The sequence below is a fragment of the Poecilia formosa genome, unplaced genomic scaffold (genome assembly GCF_000485575.1).
Source record: "Poecilia formosa unplaced genomic scaffold, Poecilia_formosa-5.1.2 Scaffold61, whole genome shotgun sequence".
In the NCBI taxonomy this organism is placed as follows: Eukaryota; Metazoa; Chordata; class Actinopteri; order Cyprinodontiformes; family Poeciliidae; genus Poecilia; species Poecilia formosa.
In genome coordinates, this window is record NW_006800000.1 from 522334 (window position 1) to 535900 (window position 13567).

Sequence of the window (13567 nt, forward strand, 5' to 3'; positions counted from 1 at the left end):
AAACACAGTTACAGTAAGTATCAACACAGACTTTAAATGATAAGTCGATTTTAAGGCAGCATTTACACAAGATTTCTAATTGAGAACTTCAAAAAGAAGCAAAAAGTTTTTGTTTTTTATTTTTTTAAAAAGCTAGAATATATAAGAAGATTTTATTTTAAATGTTTAAAAAGAACTAGCATATTTATGTAGCTTGCTAAATTATTCTACATCATTTTCTTCTGCATTTTGATGTCTTAATGCCTGTCATGTCTGAGGTGATGGTCTTGAACTACTGTTCAACTTTCTGCAGGATTTTCTTATATAGAGTATAAATAATGGTTGATGCGAATCTGTGGGGCAGGAGAGCAGCCCTGACCATCACATTATCTCCACCATGTTTGATTGTCCAGACCATTTCCAGACTACTAGGTGTCAAGACTGTGTGTCTCATCTGTAATAAATTGCTTTAAGTCAGGCTGTGATGAGTTGCTTTCTATTAATGTACTTTATTGAACCCACAGATCCAACAGTACTTAGGCCTGAGTCAGGCAAACAAAAATGAACTGAACTTTAAATGTGATAAATCACAGAAATTTGATCATTTATGATGATGATAATAGCTGTCATATATGCCTATTTCCTCTCTTTCTCATCTGTGCTTCCATCACTCTGACCTTTAGCATTTTGGGGCAATATCATTTGTGTCAGTGCGAGTACCTGGTGCCAACAGGCTCCATCGAACTGGCTGAATATTACACTGGCATGTAAAAATCATGTTTATTTCACATTGAATAGACTGACCAAAAATTACTGCACTTCAAACCGTCTGTTCCAAAATAAGTGGTGCACACACCGATATTGTAATAATGACATATTTGCAATGTAGAGTGAAGCTTTACATACGTTTACTTTTTTACATCAAGTCTTTTCTCTTTTTAAATTAAATCATATGGAAACTGCATTTTGTATCTCCTCAGGTTATCTTTTTCCAAAATTAAAATGTGTGTGCTGGCCTCAGTTGTGTGACAACAAAAGCAAAAACTAATCTGTAAAGTGACATTTTTACAGCACTGCAAACCACCCTATTAAGTCTATACGCCACATCTAAAACGTTAAAACGAGTAGTTAATCTTGTAGAAACCTGAATTATCTTTTCTGCGGTAGGAAAAGGGACAAAAGGACAACAGGAGCAAGTCTGACATTTGGACAAGATGAAGAGGTTACACGTGTTGTGCTTACACTGTATAATAGAAGAGGCATGTTTGAGGGTAAATTCAGCAGGTTCTGTTGCATCTACACTGATAAGCTCCGGCTGAAGTCAGAGCAAAAACATTAAGTAAATCATCTCAAACAAAAAAAAAAAAAAAAAAAACTGGATCAGCGTCACATTTCAAATAGATTTTTTTTTTCCACACCGTTTATGATACAGAGAGCTTGCCAAGGGAAGATGGATTTCAAAAATACATTGCTTTCCAGGATGTGGATGTGTTTGGATGACACGAAAAACAGAGTATTTAGCTTCACTCACTAGGATGTAAAGAAGGATGTTTGCTGTCAGTTTGAGTCTGTTCTTTGCACAAGTTGCACTGGTGTGAAAAATGCCAAAGCAAATGTGGACAGAGCTGAAATAAAATAATGAAAATTCAGCATCCACTAAATGAAGCTTTGTGACCAATTTGACCTACAACTATAAGCAGAAAATGGTTACACAATAAAATGATTAAAGTAAAAAAAAGAAAGAAAGGAAGACATATGTCTTCCAAAAATGTTAGATACATTTTACCTTGACTTTTATATCCATTTATATCCATATGTATATTATTGACTTTTATATCTATTTATAAACAAAACCGTTTAGACCTTATGTCTAAATCAGGTTTACCTGTTTTAATTAAGGTAGAGCTGGAAGACTGATGGTGAAAAATGTATCGCAACACATTTCATATCAGTTGATATCGCCAATTGTTGATATTATTGATTTTTTTTTTATATCTAAAATACTACCAAACTGGTCTATCCAGTTTTCAATCCACCATTTTTTGTTTTTAAGAAGTTATGAGGAATGATGGCAAAAACTGAAACTGCTGCTGCTCAAGTAACTCTAAAGGTTGTTGCTAGGTTACCAAAGAGTGAGTGGGTTAGTTGTTGCCAGCAACCTTGGTTAGCTAGTAGTGAGAGGTTGAGTGGCTAAAGCCTTTCCTCTGCCTACATCCACCTATAGAAAATATTATATATTGAATACTCCATCAGATATATCTGTTGATAATGATCATGTGTTTATTGTGATATATATTATCCATTTATTGTCCTAGTGTGAGCTGTGATCCTTTCACTGATCTAATAAAGTCTAAATAATGGAAATATTTTTTTCCTTTATATTCAAATATATTCCCCCCTTTCATACAGTCTCAAATTGTTTTTTCTTACTTTGTTAGTTATTTTTAGTGCCACTTAGTCCAAGTACAAGCTTGTTAGACCACCCATCTGTAAAAAAAAACAAGCCATTATTCATACTTGTAAATTATTCATTTCAAACGAAACCTAATGTTCAAAAATTAAACAAAGGAGTCAATAAGATGCTCATAGGTACCTAGAAACAAGTAAAAATAACTAACTCTTGAACAAAGAGTCTAATGTGCAACAATACATCTCCACAAACTACAGATGATTACTTAGGTGCTGCGAGAGGATAACTTTGACACAGAGCAAACAACTGGAATATTTGAGGCAGAAAAACACAACGCCTTTCCAATTTCACAACATCCCTGGCATTATGCAATTCTGAGCCACAACTCAGGAGAGCTGCAGTCACGTGGCCCCATAAAACATGAGGCCAAGCCCACTCGATGGCATTCCCAAGCCTTCTGAGGACTTTGTTACAATAGGCATGTTGTGGGGCAGAATCTATAGAGATTTAATGAGTTACTGTGGTAGGAGCGTCCATTTTCCCAGCACTTATCTGACTACATCATTCCCATTTCACTGGAGGATACTAGAGGATGAGAGACACAGGGGGAGCCCATGCATTTTTTAACAAGATACACAAGCACAGAAACACAATGCAACTTGCTACTAGGATAACCCACACCCATCAGTGCACTTAGTGAACGACAGACAGAAGGAATTACAGTAAATTTGTAATAGTTGTCTGTTGTAATTCAGTAAAGCCAACATTATAAGATCCTTTCAATCTGATGAAACCAAGATTTCTACAGATTTCACCAACTCAAATTTAAGACTTCTTAAGACAGCTATGAATGAAATTTGTAACCTGCATTGTGGCAGAAATGCACAAGAGTGTCAAGCTTTCTCGCACCGCACTGGCTAGCAACAGAAGTGAGCAAAGATGGAGGTCGACCAGACAACAAACTTACCAATGATAAAAGCAAAAAAAAAAACAAAAAAAAAACAAGCTAGCCAGAAGGGATTTATTAGCAGCTAGTTGGCAGTTACCTCAACTATCACGAGTCACAGAATGTAATGAAGATGTGATTTTGTCTGACAGAAAAGTCCCACAAGAAAAATAAACTACAGACATTACACGAGATTAAATAGTCCTCCTGATACGACAACATTTAAGATCTGCAATAAACGCATTTAAGGTCGACTTACATGTTTTCTGATGAATTTAATACATTTTAAGGCCTTAATTTTAAATGCATGAATTTAAGACTTCAAGGCTTTTTGCAGACACACTGAAGATAAAGCCAGAGCTTTGTTTATAAGGTTTATAGTTATCACAAATACAGCATGATGGCTTCCAAGTGAACACAATCACATACCGTAGCCGACATACTAGATTACCAACAGGCCAGAGAGCAAAGAGGTAGAAAAATCCCAAACTGCAAGTGCCAAACAATGCTACAACTAGAAGCATCTGTCATCTTTCTGTAGCACTGCAAGCTGGTCCACAGTGAAAGCGAACATGAATCAGATGAGGAACAGCAGGAAGGGCTCAGAGTAGCTTGGGTCAAACAAGCAGACGGTCAGGAGCCAGATATGTTGTCTGCTTGATAAGTTTATGCAGTCTCACACACTGTTATTGGCTGCAGGCAGTGGAGTCGCTGTACCCAAGGCTGGAGTGCAAAACCACAGTCTGCAGATAAATACTTGTCCAAACTCACCCAATAATTCAGAACTTTTAGCACTCAATAACTTAAGAGAAGTTAATGATTTTGGAAAACTTGATAAATGTTTGAGTTTTCAGTTTCAGGCCTCGGGAAGATAAAGAGACTCAATTAAACTGCGAGTCAATGGGTTTTAAAGAGAATCCATGTGTTCAAAATCACCTCATTATTTACCTTAGGTACCTCTTACCTCCATACCGTATAGAGGAGACATGTATTTATTGAAATTACAATGTCTGTATGAGAGACAGTGCCACTATGTCTGTGCAGTATGCACCATCATCTCAAGACTGTGGGAACAACCAGAACAAAATGACAAAAAAATAAAATAAAACAGAACCCACTTGCACAGATATTCTGCAAGCTGAGATGTTCTGCTACTCTTGTTTAAATGCAGACATCACAGAATCCACTTAGCACCTGTCCACTCTCACGCTCCCTTTTTTAAAAACCACACTAACGGCAGAAATTATGCCATTTCTACAGGTTTTCCAATTATGCCGTTTCTATAGGTTTTCCACATCGGTGCGTCTTGCATTGTCCCAACTATCTCACCATCAGCACAAGCTGGAAAAGGTAATAAGAGAGAAAAAGTAAACGACATCAAAGAGAGCACAAGCTGCAGCACAGCTTTAGCCACACTCGGAGGGTTCTTCCTCGTGAAATGGTCATTTTTGGTACTAGAAATGTGGTTATGGAACTACAATAAATCATTCCAGCTTTACAATCCAAAGACCCATTTCTACCTTCAGTCCAGACAAACGAAAAGTCACTAATGTAACATGATCATTGGAATAAAATAAATAATAATAATAATAATAATAATAATATAATGGTAAATATAAGCTATAGGAACACAAGGATGGAAACATTTTATTGTAAGGGATAGTGATGATGTGAATAATAAAACTAATAAAGCGCCAGGTTTCCAACCTAATGACGGGAAAAATTAATTTAAAAAAAGAATATTACTAGTACTTTTTGAATCATTTTGTTTTGTTGCTATTCTTCCCAGAAACAATTGAAAAACTGTTTGAACCTGCATGTTGTTACACATTTAAGACATGAACTGGTTCTTTGTCATTTTTAGCCAAGGTTATTCAGAGTTATTGTACGAGGTCTAAAATGTGGCTCCAGAGCCGCCACTGGTTGTAAAGCCCAACTTAGACAGTTGCATTTGACATTCAATACCATATTTTGCTATATCCGTTACAGTAACGTCAACAAAGAAGAAAGAAAAATACGTAGGATAAATCCTAATCTGCTCTGAACAAGCAAAATGTAATCTCTAGCAGCAATACAACATAAGACAAATGACGGAGAATATTTTGAGTGTAAGAAACGGCTAAATCTCTGTGACTTAGTGATTATGTGCTACTTTCTAAAGGAACTGGTGCACACGTTAGCACTGAAAGGATTGAAACGGTTCGTTGCTTGAGTTAGAAAGCCTCTTATGTTTCAGGAAAACTCCCTGTCTAGAAAATTGTTATAAGCTGAACTCCAGAAAGTTAGTCCTTTCAGCTGGAAATCCAAACATTGTTTCAGACGGACGACTGCTTCCCAGACTGAAAAAAAATCTGCCCTCACAATACTGAGGAATACAGGCAAATGAGCACATGGCAGACTGTGTGCGTGTGTGTGTGTTTGTGTGTACAGGCATGTAGGGCAACAAGCCTTGGGATGAATCTGTTCCAGTCTCTTTCTCTTTTCCCCAACCAGCTGAGCCACGGCTGCCACATGCACTCTCCCTTGTATCCCCCCACTACCTCTATCTATCTCTGTCTCTCTCTCACACACACACACACACACACATATGCACGCACGCACGCACACACAACACCCTGCGTCAAATCCCTTATGCCAGTTGTAGGAATGACAAATCCCTGCAGAGACCTGTTTCGCATTGCCCTGCCATTAAGGAGGCAGGCCTGGCTTAGAGTGTCCTTTGCTGTGCTGGCCACATGACGATGATAAGAAACTATCCCCGAGTGAACCAAAGGGACATTTCCATTAATCTCAAAAAAGAAGTGCCTGTAGATCAGTGAGACACGATGGGAACCATTTTATTCCAGAAAAACTTCTAGTGAAGGCCAAATAACAGCAGGTCTTCTTGAGGGAAGTCTGCTATAAGGAATTTGTAAGATATGCAGAAAACAACCGAGATGGGAGGAATATGAACCTCATTCTGCTGATAAAACCGGCTTTTTTGTTCCAAAACATCAACCATGAGATAAGTCTGGCATAAATCAGACAAAAAAAGAACACTGAATGTACTTTTAAAACACATGCACATCACACTTCTTCATAAAACTGAAATCGGTCTTCAAAAAGACCCTCCATTTAAGAGTTCGTTTTGACTTCAACTGAAACAGATATTAATGTGAAGGTCCAAGAGCTATAGTTCAGTGATTATAGGAAAAGAGCAGCAGTCTTTTTAAGAACTGCCATGTGACTCAGATTATAGTCGGAGCATCTCTCCCTCCCACTCCTTCCTTTCTCCATTTCACCTCTCCAATCACCCCACCTCCCTCAGGAGAAGGCATTTTCTCTTTTCCCCTCCTTTTTTCCACCTTATCTGCCTTCAACCTGCCCCCAGCTGTGTGTATGTGGCCCGGATATCCCTCCAGAGATGACAAGGATAAACAGGTCAGATATCCTTGATAACGGTCACACTCCCAAATCCCCTCACAGTGCAAAAACACGGACAGCTGGTTTCTCTTAACATTTACGATACTGGAAAGTGATATTTATTAAGAAGCTGAATTCGATGCTTAAAACCGGCTTTCAAGCTTCTTACGTCAACGAGTTGTTGACGTCAAGTCCATACGCTACATAAATGTGATGCTCTTCTTGTATGGCCGCAGAAAAACTGAAGCCAATCTGAACACAGAGGCCTGAAAAGCTGCTAACCTCTGCAACTAGCAAACCTTTAGCAGACCTCAGAGCTAGCTCACACCTGGTCTACTGAGGCGCTCTCTGACAACTTTAAGTCAACTATCCATTTCCAAAGATTTGTTTATTCATCTGAGGATGACTATGTATTGGTGTGTGCATGTTTCTGGTGTGTTAATCTAAGATCGTCGGTCTGTAAAGCCCAACATGTGACGTTCCCTGACCTGTATCAGACGTACTCCAGTAGTTCATTTGTACATTTAAAGATGCTTTACACAAACACAGTTAAACATGGTGGATGCACAAAAGCTGTAGACCGTGTGTGATTTAAAAGGAATAATTTTGAGTCTAAGGCCTTCCTACCATGTTAATCACTCGGAGCTGACAATAGGACGCTTAGGGCCGAGAGCAAAAACATCATCAGGAGTCTTTTTCTCTCTAGCACGCGGTTCTCTAATTGCCTTTCCCTCCTTCAGTGATGTAAATGGAGATGTGCAATCATCAAAGCAAAATAGAGGCTGTTCTTGGCTCACTGTTCAACTCTAATTAATGCAACCTCCTGAATGCAAATGCTTCCTGCACTCGTCTCAGTCAAAACACAACCGGTGTAAAGGCCGGAGGGATCGCTGACACTCTGAGTTACATTTCACTTTTGTGTGTATTCACAAGAGGAAGGTAGGAACGGCTGAAGTCTAGTCAAACAGAGCCGGCACAACACTTCATGTAATGAATGAAAATTGATGCAGACTAATTGGAGTTTTCAATTAGTCTGATGACATAAAAGAGACATTACTTACCCCAAAGATATCCAAAAGTCTAATTAATGTCCATGTTTAGAAAAGAACATAACAATAACTGGCACTTCTACTCAAGCACAGATTTCCATTTAAACAACCACACACCTTTGTATAAGTTAGAAAACGCAATGCTTGATTAATTTCGCCGCAATCTGAAGGGAAACCTGTTTGTTATTCTGCACTGTAGTTGACTCATGATGCCCTGAGCATGATTCTCCTTCAAACACTTTTACTATGTGATCTTGTTTTTAACTCCAACATTACTTTAAACATTAAATTAAAAGCTTGTAGAATGGTTTGAAAAACATGTCAGATTGTTTCAGAGGCCTGATTAAGAACTCTGCATCACCATCAATCCAGTTAAAGTATAATATGTTTTTATGTTAACAGAAAAAAATCATAACATATCAAAAAATTTAAAGGCAAGATAAAATAGGAGTACGAAAAAATGTTTTACTCACTTTTGCCAAGCGTTCACAACCATTTACAAAACATCCCTCTAACCTTAGGACACACTGTCAGTATTTTTGCAACAGTGTTGTCTTCCAAGACGTGAGGCCAAAAGATGTACAAGTGCTACTCCTTTATCACGCCACAGTAACATTCTGTTGCAGTTCATCATCAGCTTTGGCTTTACAGGAAACAAATACCGATTCATCACCGTGCCTCATCAGTTGGGAGTCGAGAATGTTGCACTCCCAAGAATTGTTTGCTCAACATGCCAGGAATTTAAAAACTGCATACAACGTCGGGTGTTGATGGTCACGGTTACATCCTGGCTCTGAAGTCAGTTTCATGCATTTTTGTATGAATCAGAAGAATTAATGCGACACCTCAGAGCCACTGCACATGAAAATGTCATTATCCACGATAGCTTAGTGTCCACCTATTGGATTAAAAAATAAATAAATAAATAATACCACTACTTTCCCAACATCAACAGAAATCGTTAGTCAACAACTATACGACTGGCCCTTTGCCCATGACGTCAAGCGTGCAAAAGTTCCACTCTGCCAAGACGGACGTAAAAACATCATATGTGTGCATTAATTCCTGTGAACAGAGTTGATAGTCTAATCAATTTTTTATTTAGTTGAATTCACTGTATAAATGGTTGTAGGGTGCTGCATGTTAAGCTACACAAACAGGCAAGGAAGCAAAAGTTATCGTAAACCTTTTGATGAGGAATGAAGACGGCGATCGATAGCAGCCATCAATTGTGAGGTCTGGCAGCCCTCGGTGCAGCAAACACTTTTTATAAGGAATGAAAATTGATGCTCATATACTTTATAAGTAAGTAAGTTTCGTAAAATGAAGTCAAATATTGCATTATGGAGAAGGTACATGTCAAATTATTAGTAATCATAAAGAAAATGCCCCATCATCACGCAGCCTCACAAGTATGAAAAAAACAGTAACATTAAATCCGCTCCAGTGTAACAGGAAACACCATTTCTGACAAAATGATAAAAATTATGTGGCGTTAATTCAGGCAAAGTCAGCAATTTGATCAAATCAACAAACACGTCAAGAGGAAGAAGGTACACACCTTTGCATAAGTTTCTCAGGAAGCCATTTCCAACTTTTGAACATATTGCCGACAATGAGCCCCAACTGTGTGCTACTTCCACAGACAAATTAGTCGCTCTGTTCAAATCAGAAGCTCAGTCTAATTAGTCCAGTTTTTAAAAAAGTACTTTCAAACTTTTAAGGAGAACCAACACCCCCCCACACTTCAAGGATGTTTTAGGACACTTTAAAAAAAAAAGAAAAAAAGAAAAAAACAGGCTAAAATGTATTTGGGGATGTAGTTGACTCCAATTGAAAAAGTAGGTCTTGAAACCTTGCCGTTGGAAGAAGTCCCTTACTTCCAACGTCCATCATGGTGCCTCAATCTGCTAAGGCAGGGGTGCCCAAAGTCGGTCCTCGAGGGCCGGCATCCTTCATGTTTTAGTTCTCTCCCTGGTTTAATGCACCTGATGGCTCGTTAGAAGGCCTAAGAGGAATATTGACAAGCTGAAAAGGTTGTTACTACCACCAGGGAGAGAACTAAAAGGTTGCAGGATGCCGGCCCTCGAGGATCGACTTTGGGCACCCCCGTGCTAAGGTGACATGTTTGCAAAGGACCAATTGTTAGCCTCTGCTTCCAAACGTTTTTGGTAAAACTACCTCTGAATTATAAAACCCGCTGCTCTGCTCATGTAATTTTTAAAAGTCTCTGTGTTGTGAATCTTTTGCTCCGGCAGATTTAATCGAAAACATCACAACAAAGCTGGAGCAATGAATTCACAGAAAAGTGGTGGTAAATTAACAAAGAAAGAATGGACAAATGTTAAAAATTCAGTGATTTTGGCTCTAGCTTGGCGTGTTTTGTGTTCGGTTTGTGCCATGAAACAAAACTCCATGAAGACATAAAAGTTAAATTGTTGCACACTCATTGTCTTATGGCCACGTACTGTGAATACAGTGCAATATTTTCATCTGCAACAACAGACTTTTTGGTTCATTAAAACAAAAAAAATATTTGCTACACAATATGTATTCAGTCTACAAAGGCTTTCTGTGTGTGGATCAATAGACAGAAAGCTTGATAAATGACTTAATTTATCTTCTTTTTATTTATTGATTTGATATTAAGTTGTTTTGCCACAACAAAATTGCAACCTTTTCACCTAATGTTTTATAATTAAATTACTAATGATGTTCACAAGTAGCGATGAAAAGTCAAAATGTGAAAATGTAAAACATATTTACATTTTGTTTTACATTTTAATTTATGTTTAATTGACTAACATCAATTAAACATCAATAAATAAATAAATAAATAAATAAATAAAAAAGTTACTAGTTATAAATCCATCAATAAAAAAAAGCACATGGGTATGTTCACTTTTCATGTCAAGTTGTTTTTTTTTTGTTTGTTTTTTTAAACTACACCACTGACAACAACTGTTACTTCAGGTCATTAAGAATCAGGCAAACTGATCTGTTTATGTCTGGAACAAAATTACAGAACTCATTAATCTAAGAGCAGCACTTGTAAGAGGCAGGAAACACTCTGTTCAAAAACCTGAAGAGAACTTTAGTCTTTAAAGTGTGAGGTTTCTTTTTATTTCAACTTACTACAAAAGAAATGTTTGTTTTCTCATTGATATAAGAAGTATTTATCATGAAGCAAAGTGTGTTATGCAATTTCTGACTACTGCATTCAAGGAATTAGAGAGCGACCTGACTTTCAGGACACACACACACACACACACACTATGACGTTAAACAGCAATCAAAAACACAAGGAGTAGATTCCAAAATCATAAGCACAAGAAGATTGAAACAAGTGGAAACGTTGGCCGTTGGAGGCTGGTTACAAGCAGGACCGGTAGTGCAATAGTAAGTAATACGAAGGTGTGACCCAGCCATCATGTACAGTACTGTAACGTCATCAGTTGACATGATGCAGCTGGTTTCGTCTAACTGGAGCAACCGCCCAAACCTGAATTTCACTCCTGCTGTCGTACAAACAATTCACATTCCATACTTGTCAAAGTGAAAAAAGAAGGTGTGGGAAACCCAAAAGGGGAGAAAAAAAAAAAAAAAATCAGACGCTCAGTCTAATTAGTCCAGTTTTTTAAAAAAGTACTTTCAAACTTTTAAGGAGAATCAAACTCCCCTCTCCCCCATTTCTGGGTTGTTTTAGGACCCCTTTTTTTTTTTAAACAGGCTAAAATGTATTTGGGGATGTAGTTGACTCCAATTGAAAAAGTAGGTCTTGAAACCTCAAGTGAACCTGTTTGGAAATTCTGTGAAGATGTCTTATTAATGAGTTATTATTTTAGGAGATACTAAAAGCTGAGCAAGTCATCATGAAAATTTTTTAGGGCTTTTAAAACTTATTGAGTCAGCAAATATAACGGAAAGCTCTGACAGGCAAGTCAAATGTGATTAATGCTGGGTGTTCAGGCAGGACAGATTTAGTTGAGTGTAGGTTCAATCACCTTAAAGATCATTAATTAAAACTTTGGGAGAAAAAAAACCCATCAGACAGAGCAGTCACTCATATGTAATAAAGAGGGTCTCACCGCAGAGTTTATTTTTCAGATTTACGAGGATCCCCCAGCCCCAACTTTAATAAAACCAGGACCCCATGTATCAACAGGTGGCTTTACTGAGACCAGCTCTAAACATAGGACTGCTCAATATCAGCTGCAACCAGTAAAAAAAAAAAATCCTCATGATTTATTTTAGAAAACCCAGCACACCCAGTTGTAGCACAAGTTGACAGTAGGCGTTCACTTCAAAATAAAACCAAAGCACAAAAAAAAACTAACACAAAAACGCCACTAGCGTTCCCCATATTACATTACGACAAGCAGCAGTGTAAAAGTTATCCTCTTAATGTAGAGTTAAACTGGCTGTCCCTCATTGCAGCTTTTACTAGGCCGTCCGGCACATTATATTGTATTACATAAGCCAGCAGCATAACGTTGGGAGTTGGGTTTTTCTCCGGCCAGGTACCCACCTTATTTGACGTTTTGGAGGACATTTTCCTCTGCTATTCCGCCTCAACAGCAGCAGGGTTAAAGTTGTTCCCGACGCTTGTTTTGAGTAATCGCTTGGGCTATATCGCTGTTCTTTCCCCCCCCCGATTTCCAGCGCAATTTTCGCCCAGCAGCTGCCGCCACGCCGGGCTGCGTTGTTATTTTATTTTATCCGGGACGACGGGAAACATGTCACGAAAAACCGTGCGGGAAGTCCAAAGTTCATTATCTTATCTTCGCCGCCTGTGACGCCAACCTTGGTCCAGCTGGGAATGGTATCATGGGAGAAAGTCGGGTAGAAAGAAAAAATATATATATATAAAAAAAAAACAAGACGGATAAGCTCTCCTCGTTGTGGCGTTCCGTGGCTAACCTCTGGATGAAAAGTTGTGGAGAGTAGGCATCAGTGGGACAGTATGCTGCAATGGCTACGGCAGGCTGAGGAAACCTCTCCCCCTCCTGCTCTTGGCTCTGTGAGCAACGGCCGTGTCGTGTATGTGCGGAGCAAACCATTCCACAGAAAAAGGGGGTCAGAAACTAAAAAGAAACCCCGACCCGTCGTCCATTCACGACAATTTACATTGTGTCAGGAATATTTTTTGTCACTAAATATAACTCTCGTGAGCGTAAGTTATCCATGACGTTTTTAAATAACTTCCTTGATAGCTACTTAAAATCGCCGGGACTGAAGTCTCCCCCCTCTCGGTAGTTTCTGTGGATAAACAGCCTGGGATACAATGAGGAGAAGCGACACTGCTGTCCCTGTTGATGCTGAATGCTCACTTTCCCTGGGAGACGATGTGCAACGTTCATTACTGAAAGGAGTACAGTGCAGGGGTGCATCAGAGAAATGTTCACACGTGTGGTCAAATGAGTCCCACTCACAATGTTGGGACACTAAAAACAAAATCAAAAGAGAACTTCAAGAGTGTCTTTTATGTTGTTGTCACGTCTTTGAGAAGATTAGGAAGAAATGCATGTATTTTGAGTTATTGCGTTTTTGTTTGTTTGTTTTTTTTTTTTTTTTGTTGTGCCCTGGGCAGCAAAAGACCCAACCTCTCACTACAACACATAACCAAAATACATACATTCCCCCAACAATTATTCTGCATAAAACACAACTTATGATGCAATGTAATAAACTTCATTCACTTGTTGACCTTACTATATTAACAAGTACTATTTTAAAAAAAACATATGTTGAACATAGAACTATTCAGTTCAGGTTTGGTCA

General features: G+C 38.4%; 1 protein-coding gene across 10 annotated transcripts in view; it reads right to left on the reverse strand.

Annotated features, from left to right (window-relative positions):
- Positions 1-13567, reverse strand: part of tjp1a (tight junction protein 1a) — a 111485-nt gene that overhangs the window by 39181 nt on the left and 58737 nt on the right. Inside the window, exon 1 of one of the 10 annotated variants that reach the window (XM_007554038.2) lies at positions 12315-12799. The exons of the other annotated variants lie outside the window; for them this stretch is intronic. Within the exon in view, the coding sequence (XP_007554100.1) occupies positions 12315-12338 (24 nt within the window). The 5' untranslated portion in view covers positions 12339-12799. Of the gene's footprint in view, positions 1-12314; positions 12800-13567 lie in introns of those variants that run through there. 10 annotated transcript variants of the gene reach the window in all.